This window comes from Primulina tabacum, chromosome 8, assembly GCF_025594145.1.
Source record: "Primulina tabacum isolate GXHZ01 chromosome 8, ASM2559414v2, whole genome shotgun sequence".
In the NCBI taxonomy this organism is placed as follows: domain Eukaryota; kingdom Viridiplantae; phylum Streptophyta; class Magnoliopsida; order Lamiales; family Gesneriaceae; genus Primulina; species Primulina tabacum.
The window spans coordinates 12,729,185-12,743,177 of record NC_134557.1 but is presented as its reverse complement, the minus strand read 5'-3'; the positions used below and the strand labels follow the sequence as shown (position 1 = coordinate 12,743,177).

General features: G+C 37.3%; 1 protein-coding gene across 1 annotated transcript; it reads left to right on the top strand.

Moving 5' to 3' along the window:
* The first annotated feature begins 522 nt into the window (after positions 1–522).
* On the top strand, positions 523–4,033 carry LOC142554582 (uncharacterized). Its single transcript, XM_075665244.1, has 6 exons — positions 523–772; positions 884–1,555; positions 1,990–2,150; positions 2,406–2,546; positions 2,972–3,529; positions 3,638–4,033. The coding sequence occupies exons 1-6, from the start codon at positions 523–525 to the stop codon at positions 4,031–4,033; spliced, it is 2,178 nt and encodes a 725-aa protein (XP_075521359.1).
* The last annotated feature ends 9,960 nt before the right edge of the window (positions 4,034–13,993 follow it).

The window sequence follows — 13,993 nt, the reverse complement described above, 5'->3', positions numbered from 1 at the left end:
CAACTTGAGCTTAAGCCAGCATTGATAAACATGGTTCAACAGAATCAGTTTGGGGGAGCCGCTACTGCAGATCCTCATTTACATCTCAGAACATTCCTTGAAATTACTGACACGGTAAAAATAAATGGTGTTTCTGATGATATAATTCGATTGCGCTTGTTTCCTTTTTCTCTTAGGGACCAAGCAAGAGGATGGCTCCAATCGCTTCCTTTGGGGAGTATCACTACATGGCAGGAGTTAGCAACCAAGTTCCTTGCTAAATATTTTCCACCTGCGAAGTCTGCACAGTTGAAGATAGAGATAAGTACTTTTAGGCAGACTGACTTTGAGCAATTATATGAGGCATGGGAATGGTATAAGAAGTTGTTGAGGAGGTGTCCAAACCATGGTTTTGAAGATTGGGTACAGATTGAATTGTTTTATAATGGTTTGAATGGACAAACAAGAGGCACTGTGGATGCAGCAGCTGGTGGAACGATATTTGCCAAATCACCTGATCAAGCATATGATTTGCTTGAACAGATGACCATTAACAGTTATCAGTGGTCATCTGAAAGGTCAGGAGTAAAGAAGACAGCTGGTATTTATGCCGTGGATCCTATCACTTCACTAACCGCCCAAGTTTCTGCATTGACCACACAACTGGCAGCCATGAATAAAGTGAGCATACCTGACACTGAAGGTCCTTCCGTGGTTGCTGAAGAAACTCATTCTCTTGAAGAAGCCCACTATATCAACAACAGAAACTTTGGTGGATTTGGAGGATATCGAGGTAACCCTCCTCCTAATACTTATCATCCAGGTTTGAGAAATCATGAAAATTTTTCTTATGCAAACAATAAGAATGTGTTGAATCCTCCTCCGGGGTTCAATACATCAAAAGGGGAGGGAAAGCCTTCGTTTGAGGATTTGGTAGGTAAATTTGTGGCTGAATCTGGAAAGAGGATGACTAGAACTGAGTCTCGGCTTGATAGCATGGAGACTCACATAGGAAACATGGGTGCTACGATGAAATCTTTGGAGACACAAATTGGACAGTTGGCTAATGCTTTGAGAGATCAGAACAGGGGTCAATTTCCTAGTAATACGGAAGTTAATCCAAAAGAGCAGTGCAAGGCAGTCACTTTGAGGAGCGGAAAAGAATTGGAGGTTCAAAGTCCCAAGGAGATGGTGGAAAATGAGAAGTCAGTGGAAGATGTTGAGTTTGAGGTTATAACAGAGAATAAGGTTGAGGACTCTAAGACAAAAGTTGTACAACCTCCTGCATTTAAGCCTGCCATTCCATACCCTCAGAGGTTCAAAAAGAAGAGTTTAGATGATCAATTTGCAAAATTCCTTGAGATTTTTAAGAAGATACACATCAATATACCATTTGTTGATGCATTGGAGCAAATGCCCAACTATGCCAAGTTCATTAAAGATGTGATGTCTAAAAAGAGGAAGCTGCAAGAGTTTGAGACAGTGAAGCTTACTGAGGAGTGCAGTGCCATCCTACAAAAGAAATTACCACAAAAATTGAAAGATCCAGGGAGTTTTACTATTCCTTGCTTTATTGGTGGTTCTCATTGTAGTAAAGCTTTATGTGATTTAGGAGCAAGTATTAATTTGATGTCATTTTCTATTTTCAGGAAATTGGAGCTTGGAGAAGTTAAACCAACCACTATCACCCTACAGCTTGCAGACAGAAGTCTTACATATCCAAGAGGGATCGTCGAGGATGTATTGGTAAAAGTGGATAAGTTTATTTTTCCTGCAGACTTTGTGATTCTAGATATGGAAGAGGATAATGATGCTCCATTAATCTTTGGGAGACCGTTCCTTGCAACTGGAAAAGGGCATTGATAGATGTGCATAAGGGTAAACTCACCTTGAGAGTTGGTGGAGAAGAAGTCATTTTTAATATTTATCATGTCATGAGGGGATCAAATGAGGTAAGTACTTGTAAAAGCATTGATGTTATAGACTCATGTGTATCCTTTGACTGTGCAGGAACTAGGGACCCTTTGGAGAGTTGCTTGGTTGTAGCTGCTGAAGCTGTTAGTGAAGACGACTGGGAAGTGAAAGAGCAACCGGTGGCTCTTGAAGTATTGCATAAAGAAAAGAAAACGGATGTGTTGATTGAGGAGTTGAACGTCAAAGAGAAAATAGAGGTAATATCACCCTCTTCTGATCTGAAGGAATTGCCAAGCCACCTATGTTATGCATTCTTAGGAGAGAAGTTGACATATCCGGTAATCATATCTTCCTCCCTTACTATTAATGAAAAAGATAAATTATTGAGAGTATTGAGGGAATATAAAACTGCATTGGGATGGTCGATTTCTGATATTAGGGGAATTAGCCCCACTATATGCATGCATAAAATTTTAATGGAGGAGTCGTATACTCCTTATGTGGATCATCAGAGGAGATTAAATCCGGCAATGAAAGAAGTTGTGAAAAATGAGGTGCTTAAATTGTTGAATGGTGGTGTGATATATGCTATTTCTGATAGTAATTGGGTGTCTCCTGTACAAGTTGTACCGAAAAATGGTGGAATAACTGTGGTTAAAATGAACATGATGAATTAATATCTACTCGTACTGTAACTGGTTGGCGAGTTTGTATGGATTATAGAAAATTGAACAATGCCACCCGAAAAGATCATTTTCCATTGCCTTTTATTGATCAAATGCTAGATAGACTTGCTGGTTATTGTCATTATTGATTCTTAGACGGTTATTCAGGTTATAACCAGATAACTATAGCACCAGAGGATCAGGAGAAGACTACTTTTACGTGTCCCTATGGCACGTTCGCTTTTAGGAGAATGCCTTTTGGGCTATGCAATGCACCGGCAACTTTTCAGAGGTGTATGATGGCTATATTTGCAGACATGGTGGAGGAAATCATGGAAGTCTTCATGGATGACTTCTCGGTATTTGGCTCTTCATTTGATCATTGTTTACATAACTTATCCCTTGTGTTGCAGAGATGCCAAGAAAAGAACCTAGTTCTTAATTGGGAAAAATGTCACTTTATGGTCCAAGAGGGCATTGTCCTGGGACATAAAGTATCATCTAAGGGATTAGAGGTGGATAGAGCCAAGGTGGTTGCAATTGAAAAACTTCCTCCACCAAAGAACATCAAAGGAATAAGGAGCTCTCTAGGACATGCGGGGTTTTATCGGAGATTCATTAAAGATTTTTCTAAGATCACTAAATCCTTATGTAATTTGCTTGAAAAAGATTCCACATTCATATTTGATGATGATTGTTTGCAGGCTTTTAAGAAAATCAAGAGGGCATTGGTGACAGCACCAATCATGATAGTGCCGGACTGGAAGGAGCCCTTTGAGCTGATGTGTGACGCAAGTGATTATGCCGTTGGTGCAGTATTGGGCCAAAGAAGAGAAAGGATGTTTAGGGCAATCTATTATGCAAGCCGTACTATGGATGCTGCACAGCAAAATTACACCACGACTGAAAAGGAGATGCTTGCTGTAGTATTTGCATTCGACAAATTCAGGCCATATCTGATCGGCACAAAGGTAATTGTTTTTACTGACCATGCAGCCATTCGCTACCTATTTGCCAAGAAGGATGCGAAACCACGCTTGATAAGGTGGATACTGCTATTACAAGAATTTGACTTCGAGGTCAAAGATAAGAAGGGAAGTGAGAATCAAGTGGCTGACCACTTGTCAAGACTTGAGCTAGAGGATAGGAAAAAAGAAGGAGCAATACAGGAAACATTTCCGGATGAACAACTTTTTGAGGTAAGTTCAATACTCCCTTGGTTTGCTGACATTGCGAATTTTTTGTCTTGTGGTATTCTTCCTCCAGATCTGAACTACCATCAGAAAAAGAAGTTCTTTCATGATATCAAATTTTTCTTCTGGGATGATCCTTGTGTATATAAGAGATGTGCTGACCAAGTGATTAGGAGATGTGTTGACGGTGTCGAAGCACACCAAATTCTTGAGCTATGTCATTCATCTGCATATGGTGGACATTTTGGAGCGACACGAACTGCAGCTAAGGTATTGCAATAAGGTTTTTTCTGGCCTACTTTGTTTAAGGATAGCTATACCTTAGTGAAATCATGTGATAGGTGCCAAAGATTAGGAAACATCTCTAGGCGTCACGAATTGCCACTGACAAATATTTTGGAAGTGGAACTTTTTGATGTTTGGGGCATAGATTTCATGGGACCCTTTCCACCTTCTTTTGGTCAATCTTATATATTATTAGCTGTATATTATGTTTCGAAATGGGTGGAAGCAATCGCCACCAGTACTAATGATGCTCGTGTTGTAGTTAAGTTTGTGCACAATAACATCTTCACCAGATTTGGAACACCGAGGTCCATCATAAGTGATGAAGGTACGCATTTTTGCAATAAAATTTTCAACTCACTTTTGGCTAAATACAGTGTGAAGCACAAAGTGACACTAGCATATCATCCTCAATCGAATGGACAAGCTGAAATATCCAACCGGGAAATCAAACAAATATTAGAAAAGACTGTCAATACAAACCGGAAGGATTGGGCTATAAAATTGGATGATGCACTGTGGGCTTATAGGACCGCATTCAAGACGCCTATTGGGATGTCTCCCTATAGGCTGGTTTTTGGTAAAGCCTGTCATTTGCCACTAGAATTGGAGCATCGAGCATTTTGGGCAGTTAAGAAGTTGAACTTTGATTTGAAAGAATCTGGCGATAGCAGAAAACTACAGTTAAATGAAATGGAGGAGTTCCGCAATGATGCATATGAAAATGCCAAGATTTACAAAGAGCAGACCAAGAAGTGGCACGATAAACTCATTGTACGAAGGGAGCTCAAACCAGGACAACAAGTACTCTTGTTCAACTCCCGTCTGAAGTTGTTTCCTGGTAAGTTGAAATCACGTTGGTCAGGTCCATTTTTGGTGGAGACAGTGTACCCTCATGGGGCGATTGAGCTAAAATGCAGTGATGGGAGGACCTTCAAGGTGAACGGGCAGCGAGTTAAGCCATATTATGGAACTGAAGTAAGGCAACTTGACAACATTCCTTTGGGCGGATCGACTTGATGTAAACTTATGGTAGTCGGGCTGAAGACGTTAAACCAAGCGCTTATTGGGAGGCAACCCAAATTTTTGTTTCTCTTTTGCAATTTGTTTTCGGTTTTGCTTTTATTTTAGTATTCTTATTATAGGTTGTTTATATTTTTTTAATATAGTGTGTGCTTATATCTTCCCAAAACTAATGAATTCCACTTGTTTTATTCTCAAGACTCAAAAAAATGAAGAAGAAAAAATTTTTTCCCGAAGGAATACCGTACCTGCGGTACATATAAAACCGCACCCGCGGTTAAGGAAGAAAAATTTTCAAGAAATTGCCGAGAAAGCACCGCACCCGCGGTATATTTTGGAGCGCACCCACGCAACATGTCCCGAAAGCATACCGCACCCGCGGTTGTTCTTGCACCGCGGCCGCGGTTGATTCATATCAAATTATGCTACATTTGCCGAGAGCACACCGCACCCGCGGTTGTTCTTGCACCGCGGCCGCGGTTGATTCATATCAAATTATGCTACATTTGCCGAGAGCACACCGCACCAGCGGTCTCCTGTACACCGCACCCGCGGTCATTGAATACTGAATATCAAAATTAATTCGAGAGCACACCACACCCGCGGTCTCTTGTACACCGCACCCGCGGTCATCGAAGATAAAAATTATAAGAATTCCCGAAGGAACACCGCACCCGCGGTCTCTTGCACACCGCACCCGCGGTCGATAGTTTTACAAACAAAATGGGGCATAAATTTTCATAATCGAAGAACACCTCTCTCAAATTTCTCTCCTTCCTTCGAAATCCTTTCTCAAGAACAAACTTTTCACACTCAATTTTTTGTTATTTCTTCAACAAATTTACCACTCCAACCTAAATATCTTCATTCATTCCATCAAATATCACTTTTCTTTCCACAAAAATCAACATCAAACCTAGGGTTTCAAAGGGGCTCGAAAATTTCTTCAAGAATTGGATGGAGCTTTGATTTTATTCTTCAAGAAACATTTCAACACAATCAAGGTGAGCAAATCCATTGCATATTTGTTGAAATTTCGAAATTGAAGGTGTTATTTGCTATGGAAGGAAATTACGTTTAGTGAAGTACATTCTTGGTATTGTGGATATTGTTGATTGATTGTTGTGTATATTGTTGAGGTGTGGATTTTGTGAGTATTAAGTTTGGGGGTGTGCAAGAATCATTAAATTTTGTGAATTGGATTGAGGAGAAGTTGGTGATTGAAAGGTGTTCGATAAAATGCCTCCAAGAAAAAAATAATCTAAGGGTGCATCATCATCTGTGAATTACGATGCAAACAGGTTTTGGGACGAACAAGCGGAGGAGAACTATGGAAAGATTTTGAGCAAGAGCATTATAAAAGAAAGGGGATTTGATCTTAGTTTCCCTCGAACTGAAATTGGACTAATGCTTACTGCTCGGCACTGGGATGAGTTTGGCAGGCAGCCACAAGATGCTGTCATTTCGTTGGTGAGAGAATTTTATGCTAACCTCAAGGTTAGGCATGATCAGTTAAAGGTGTTGGTGCGAAGGAAAAATGGTAGCCTTTGATGCATATACGATCAATACGTTATATGGTATCCCTCATGTAATGCACGATGAATATGAAGAATACCGGGCTGAGCATGTAAATTATAATAATATTCTTCAAACAATTTGCATAGAAGGGAGCGGAATGGAGAATGAGGGATGATGTGCATGTTAGCCTAGCTAAGTTTGATCTCAAAAGAGTTGCCAAAGATTGGTATTCATTTATTTCTGCTAGGATTAAGCCTACTGAGCATAACATCACAGTCATCAAAGAGAGGGCAATTCTTACTTTTTGCATTATGACGGGAAAGACAATTGATTTAGGTCAATTACTTCAGAGTTCGATGCTTGAATATGCAAGAAGTAACTCTCCTAGTGACTCCTCCACCCTTCTCTTATCACTGCTTTATGCCAAAATGCGGGAGTGACTTGGGCAGTAAATGAAGAATTGTTGAAGCCTAAAAATCCCATTGTGGTAGTTCAACCACATAGGGTAGTTAGAGGTGAACATAGCTGCGGCACGTCGAGCAGAAAGGGAATTTAACAGAAGAGCTGCAGAGAGACGTGCTTAGGCTCAAGCTCAAGAACCACAACCACAACCGCAACAACGAAATAGGAGCGATAGGTTGACCCAGTTGGAAGAAGATATGCAACAACACCGCCAAGAAATGGATGCATTTTGGTTTAGGACCGACACATTTATGGGATATATGATGGATTTTACATCTGTCTTGGCTCAGCAATTTCCATCGGCTTCAACCTCTGGCAATCCATTCCCACCTCCTCCACAGTGGCCACCCATATACCACCCGCCGAAGTTCCAACCACCACAAGATGATGAGGATGGCGATGACCACTGACGGTCGTCGCCCGAAGTATGTGTATTCTCCTAATTTTCATGCTTATTTATATCGAGGACGATGCACATGTTTTAGTTTGGGGGAGATTTGATTTATTTTATGTTTGCTTGTGTGTTTATTTTCTTTTGTGTGTTTATTTATTTATTTTGTGTTTATTTATTTTTGTAGTTGTTTGCTTGTGTGTTTATAGTCATGAAAATTTTTATTTAAAATGGTCAATGATGAGAAAAGAAAAATGTTGCATTAAGAAGAAAAGTCATGTATTACATTCATGTTAATCGATCAATTTGAAAAATTTAAAGAACAATCATGAGATTTGGTAAGTTTGAGACTTATAATTTCTATACAACTCTTTGATTTTCATTTGACATCGAAATAAATTTTTGCAAACACATATATGATTGAGGCAATCTTTGATTTTATTTGGGCCTATTTATATTGTTCATAAATATTCATTTGAAGCCCTCTTGAGCCTATATGAAAAAAAAGAATTGTGTTCTTGAAATTTCTTGGAAGCCAAGCACTTTTCTTTTGAGATGCATTGAGACACCATTTTCACGATGATTAGATTCTACTTTGTGTTGGTGAATTGAGATTTTGTCTAGAACTATCCAAACATCACTCAAGGCGAAATATGGACAAATTATGATTTAGGTGATTTTTGGATCGATTGAGCCTTTCAAGCTACCAAATAAAAAGAATTTATCATTTGTCACCTCTTTGAACTTAAATGAATTCGAATGGCACACGTTAATATGTGTAAAAGACCCTCATTCGATGTTCTTTCAAATATCCCACATTTACTACCACGTTGAATATCTTAAACATTAATTTCCTACCTTCTCAAGGGAGTAAGAATTCAAAGGATCAAAGAAATGAAAATTCTCCTACAAAAGAAAAGAAAAATGAATGATGTTACATTGATGAAGTTGGAGAAAAAAAGGGGGAGAAAAAGAGATGAAATAAATAAAAAAATTGGAGATAAAAGAAAAAGTGGAGTTTGCAAAAGAAATAAAATTCAACTTACTCCCTTATTTGAACTCCTAATCTTTATTTGTAGCCATGAGCCAAGGCCTAACATTATAACCATTGAAAATCCTATTAACCTAGTCATAGTTGTCCAATATACTAGTGGAGAGTGATTGGGAGGATCTAGCTTATGGACAATCGATAAACACTTTCATTGAGTAAGAATCTTGATCAATTTTACACACACCTCATGGCATCAAATATTTATTGGGTATCCCTTTCTTGAATGAATATTGCTTTGAACCAAATTTTTACCGGAAAAGACCTCTTGATTTGTGTTTGTAAAAATTGAAATTGATTGAAAATGTTTTGAAACATGCGTTGAAGAGATTAGAAGTTAAGAAAATTAACCGATTGCATGATTTTATCCGGATGAACAAGTGGTTGGATTGATTTGAATTGTGAATGCATGAAGAGTTAGTTAAAATATCTTGAGGCCAAGTTCTTTAAAATATTTCATGACTTGTTTGTTTGTGTTGTTTTGTTTTGATCGGGACTAGCAAAATCTTAAGTTTGGGGGAATTTGATAAGTGCAATTTATTGTACTTTTATTACTTGTTTTTAACTTGAAATTTTGTTATTCTTGAGCAGGTTTTATGTGATTTGTTGTTGTTTTTGTTGTTGTAGTTTGGAAGCTTAGAATAGAATTTGGAGTAGCAAATTGTTGAATTGGAGTAGTGCAAAAGATAAAATGGCCGAAGTATGATCGCACCCGCGGTATCATATGGACCGCACCCGCGGTCACTGAATTTCGAGAATAAAAGTTTCTCCGAAACAACACCGCACCCGCGGTCCTTCTTTCACCGCACCCGCGGTCCTTCGCAAAACAGAGTCCGAAAAACCTGTAACTTTGTGGACTTCGAATAAAAGTAGAGGAAAATGGTGTGCTGCGTGGGGAAGCTTGTCTGGACTATAAAAGGCTTCTATTATTCACCATCTAGGTATTGGGGAGCAAAGAAAAGGAGAGGAGGCTACAAAGAAAGGATTGAAGCTCAAGTTCATCATCCTTGGAAATCTATTGCACATTTCTGGACAGAAATTTCATTGCACTCCAAATCTCTTGTTCTAAGTTCTTCTTTCTTTATTTTTATTTGATATGTCTTGTTTAAGATTCATGTGTTGTTGTGTTATGTTTATTATGAACTAATTCTTATTTCTAGAGGAATGATGGAAAAAAACTAGACACCATGTGTTGGGATTTATGAATTATGCTATATAAGTTTTCCTTATTGTTCATTTGTATTTTTTCAATCTTAATGCTTTCATTTTATTGGCCATATCTTGAATGATTCTTATGTTTATAATTTATCACTTGGAAAAGGGAATTTATAAACAAGAAAGGGAAAAATACATCGATGGTATTTATATAGTTCGAGAGGACATATATTGCTATTGAAGCCATTAAAAGAAGTTATTGCTTATTGTGTTATTTAATTATAGATTGTTGACGGGGACCGTTACAATCCTTTGTTAGATAATTAGTATCTACTTAGCACTCGGGAGAGGGAGTAGATAATTTAGAATTCTTGGCTAATGTATAATAAGGACATTTATAATATAGCTACACAAAATAATACATGGTGGATAGTTGCGTGAAGTCGGACCTCTAGATCTTTTATTTCATAGTTATTTGTTATAAAAAGTTTGGTGTTATAATATAATTAAATCTATTTTCAATTTAGTTATTGGTGCAAACAAATCTGTCGATTGATTTTTCTAAATAAAATTGAGACTATTTTAATTGCAAGCATTAATATACATTTAAATACGTACTCCTCGTGGGATCGACACTTGTACTCAACAATACATTTTATTACAACTTGACGTTGTGCACTTGCAAGCAATTAAGAAATCACGCGACAATAAATATCGTATTTGTTCAGCTGTGTTTTACTGTAACTGAATGGATATTTCCAAATCTCTTGTCTACATTGCTTGAATGATTATATCTCTTAATTAATGACTATATAAATATATTTCAGATATGTGTTTTTAAAAAAATATTATCAATCAGTTTTAAAACTCAGTTGTTACGAAAAACTCTTTCATTTTCATCAACTGAAAAGTAGTTTCTTAATTCTGTCAATCTATTTTAAAAGGTTTTAACTCAGTTTTGGAGATGGAGTTTTTGTTTATTTTAATTTCATTAAATTTAGTTATTAAGGGGGAGCCTTTAATAATATTTGAACTTGCTAATCCTTGAATTGAATATATTGCGCTTAACTGCTCAGGTTTTGTAATCATCCAAAAGGGGGAGATTGTTGGAACTTTTCGAGTTCGCAATCTTGATTTTGGTGATAACAAAACCTGTTAATTATGTTACTAATTATCTACCTTATTGTGCAGCATATAGGATCACTTACGAGATGTTTACATCGCAAAACTAAAGACCCAATTGATCGCACAAAATGAATCAGTCTAACTGATTACTTCAAATGAGCAGTCCAGCTGATTGTCCAGTTGATAGGTAATTCAGCAGAAAAACCTCAGAAGCCTGGCCAGCCATAGGAGTGTTCAACTGATGAAAAAACCAACTGATCAGTCCAACTGAACAAGTGTGAAATCAGTTCAACTGACGAGTCAACTGATTTCACCAGCCCAACTGCAAAATCAGTTCAACTGACCAGTTCGAAGCATCAGTTAGAATCTTTCAGTTATGGATGAAGACAAACTCTCTCAAGTGGAATCCAGCTATACGTGAAGGTACAAAGCCATTATACAGCCAAAGGACAATAATGTACGTTGCATGAGTGCATTAAAGACAAAACATTTCAGAAGGGCAGTCGAAAAGTCGAGACCCAAAGTCCAAGAAACAAATTCAAGATGCAACGGATACAACCAATGAGTCTCACTGTACGATCAGTTTTCCCGCCTATTTAAAGAGAAGATCAGTGAAGAGTCAAAACATATACACACAACACAAGAGAGAAAAGAAAGGGAACGCTTCAAAGTCATATCAGCTTAAAGAGAGAAGCATTCAGCCCAGTCGAGGGAACTCTTCACATATATATCAGCTTAGATTAGAAGCGTATTTCCCTCAGTGTGTGAGAACATCCTTGTTCAGTTCTCACACACACAATCCTTGTTCAGTTCTCACACACAGAAACAATTTCAAAACATTCAAAAACAGTCTTGCACAAAGACGTTAAACTTGTATATGTAGTCTTTGACACATAGACGTTAAATAAGTGTTGGCTGGAAGGTGCTGCCTTCAGTCTTAGCTAGGAGTTCAGTTTAGGCAGTAGTGTAAGTCCTAGCTGAGTGGGTTTGTACAAGTAGTTGTATAAATCAAAGTCTTTTAGTGGATCCTATCCGTGGAGATAGAAGGGGTGACGTAGGATCAGTTGAAGTCTCCGAACATCCATAAACATATCTTGTGTATTTAACTGATTAACTATTGTTTTCAAACTGTTTTGATCAGTTGGAGTATTCGCCAGTTCAGTTGTCACCATAATTGAACTGAAGAATGCAAAAAATAATCTGTCTTATTTCAGTTAGTCAGTTTACACAAGTTAAAATGTTTTCTAAATATATCAGTACTCTTCACGAAGGATTAATTCGAGTTTCTTCCGCTTGGTTTTAAAACCGAAACTCGATTTAGTTCATCGGTGTTAATAATCTTAGAACACGAGCTATTACAGCTCATTGGAGAATACTTTGTTTATAGAATCCCAAATATGCTGAGCAAACGATCCTTCAGTGCTAATTAGGTGTAGGTTTGTTTTAAGTGTAGTTTAGGTTAATTAAAGTGCACTAATGGGCCTAGAAAAAAATAAAAAGGTTTAAAGCCCATTAAGCAATAAAACAAACCCAGCAAGCCCAATAACGCTCTCGAAAAATATTTGTTTAGGTACGTTTTTGAAAATATCGCTCGAGCTCTCAGAAAATCATCTGAATCGTTAAAATTTGCGTACCGATAAAAATTACGACCCGGTGAATAAAAATACCCATCAAGGCCCATTTTCGAAAAACACCCTTAAAACACCTCATAATAATTTTCCTAATAATCCCCGGTCTCCGTTCCTCGATCGAGCGCGAAATGCATCTAGAAACCTTAGATTGCATGTATTTAGGTTACGTAAAATTTAAATATCCTGGACCTTACAATAATAGTAGTATGTCGGCGAACCACTTGTTTGGGATGACAATGTCCATTCCTACTAACTTTTTTATAAGCTCAATTATCCTCATGCCATGCTCATGGACAGAGGTCCCAAAGCACTAGCATGTAATCATGAGCTCTTTGACAACACTGTACCTCAAGGGACGAGTTTGTGAACCATACAACTCTTGTAGGTGCAAGTAAATCCTCGCAGAATTTGTAGCATCATCGAACCGCCTCTACAATTCATTTGACATAGAAGCATCATGTAACTTTTGGCTTGCAAATCATGGTCCCGCCATTTATCAAGCCTAGCCAAGTGCTCAGAAGGGGCATTGGTAGCTACAGCTTTTCGAAGAGCTTTATTGAGTACATATGTTATTTTCTCATAATTCAGAATGCTTTTTAGATTCCTTAGCCAATCGTGGTAGTTAGGTCTAGTTAGTTTTTTTTATCGATAATAACAAATAAAGGACTTTGCGAAGATATCCTAAATATATTGAAAATAAAACATAATAAACATTACTCATTATTTTAAAATATTTTATAAGACATAAAATATGAACTTTTTTTATGAATTTTCTCCCACTATTTTTACATTTTCATCAGCATTTGATGAAAACGGAAAATCGTACTTTCTTAGTGAGCACGCAAGACTCAACTTCTGATTTACGATCCTGAATAATATAGGCAAATCATAAATTCCAAAATGTAGAGCCCAATTATAACCCCTTGCAACTATCTCGTAATTTGCCTCACGTTTGATAGAGGTCCAATAATATGATGTTTATCTTCATATGACGAGCTGAGCCATCAATATTGATTCTTATTGGACGGTCGCTATGAGATCTCCCAATAATATAGCTGAAGTCATGAGAGTTCCACGCAATTTACATCAAGTATGTTAGTGGAAGTCAAAGCTTTCTAGCATCTAGGTCTCCCAAGAATATGAGTTAGACACTGACCATGGGTAGTATTTGTGAAACGTCCACTACTCGTTTTGCTTTTAAATTACTAGAATTTTATTTTATTTTTTTAAAAACCTTACTAGTTGATCGGATGAACCCTTATAAAAAATATAAAAAATATTTTTGAACCATTTTAAAATAAAACAACCAACTAATATTTGAAAATCAAAGGAAATATCTCAAAGCATAAAATCATCCAATGTTTTACCAAACCTAAAAAAGCAATAATTTGATAAGTATAGCTCATACTAAAATCTCTCAAAAACCTCTCAAAGCATAATAAAAAGTCGTAAAATCTTTAACATAAATCATAAACGTAAATCATATGTGAGGAAAAATAGAAGCTCTGGTCCTCGGGTCATGTGCATCTTCAGTCCAGCAAAGTCGACCATCAAGACCTCCATTATCATTATTATCATAATCACTTGCATCTATCAAACCTAGT

Coding starts and splice junctions, on each gene's coding strand:
- LOC142554582 (XM_075665244.1), top strand. CDS start 523: ATGACCATTAACAGTTATCAGTGGTCATCTGAAAGGTCAGGAGTAAAG. Junction 1,556..1,989: donor TACTATTCCTTGCTTTATTG/GTGGTTCTCATT, acceptor TTGACTGTGCAG/GAACTAGGGACCCTTTGGAG. Junction 2,547..2,971: donor AAAATGGTGGAATAACTGTG/GTTAAAATGAAC, acceptor CTTGTGTTGCAG/AGATGCCAAGAAAAGAACCT.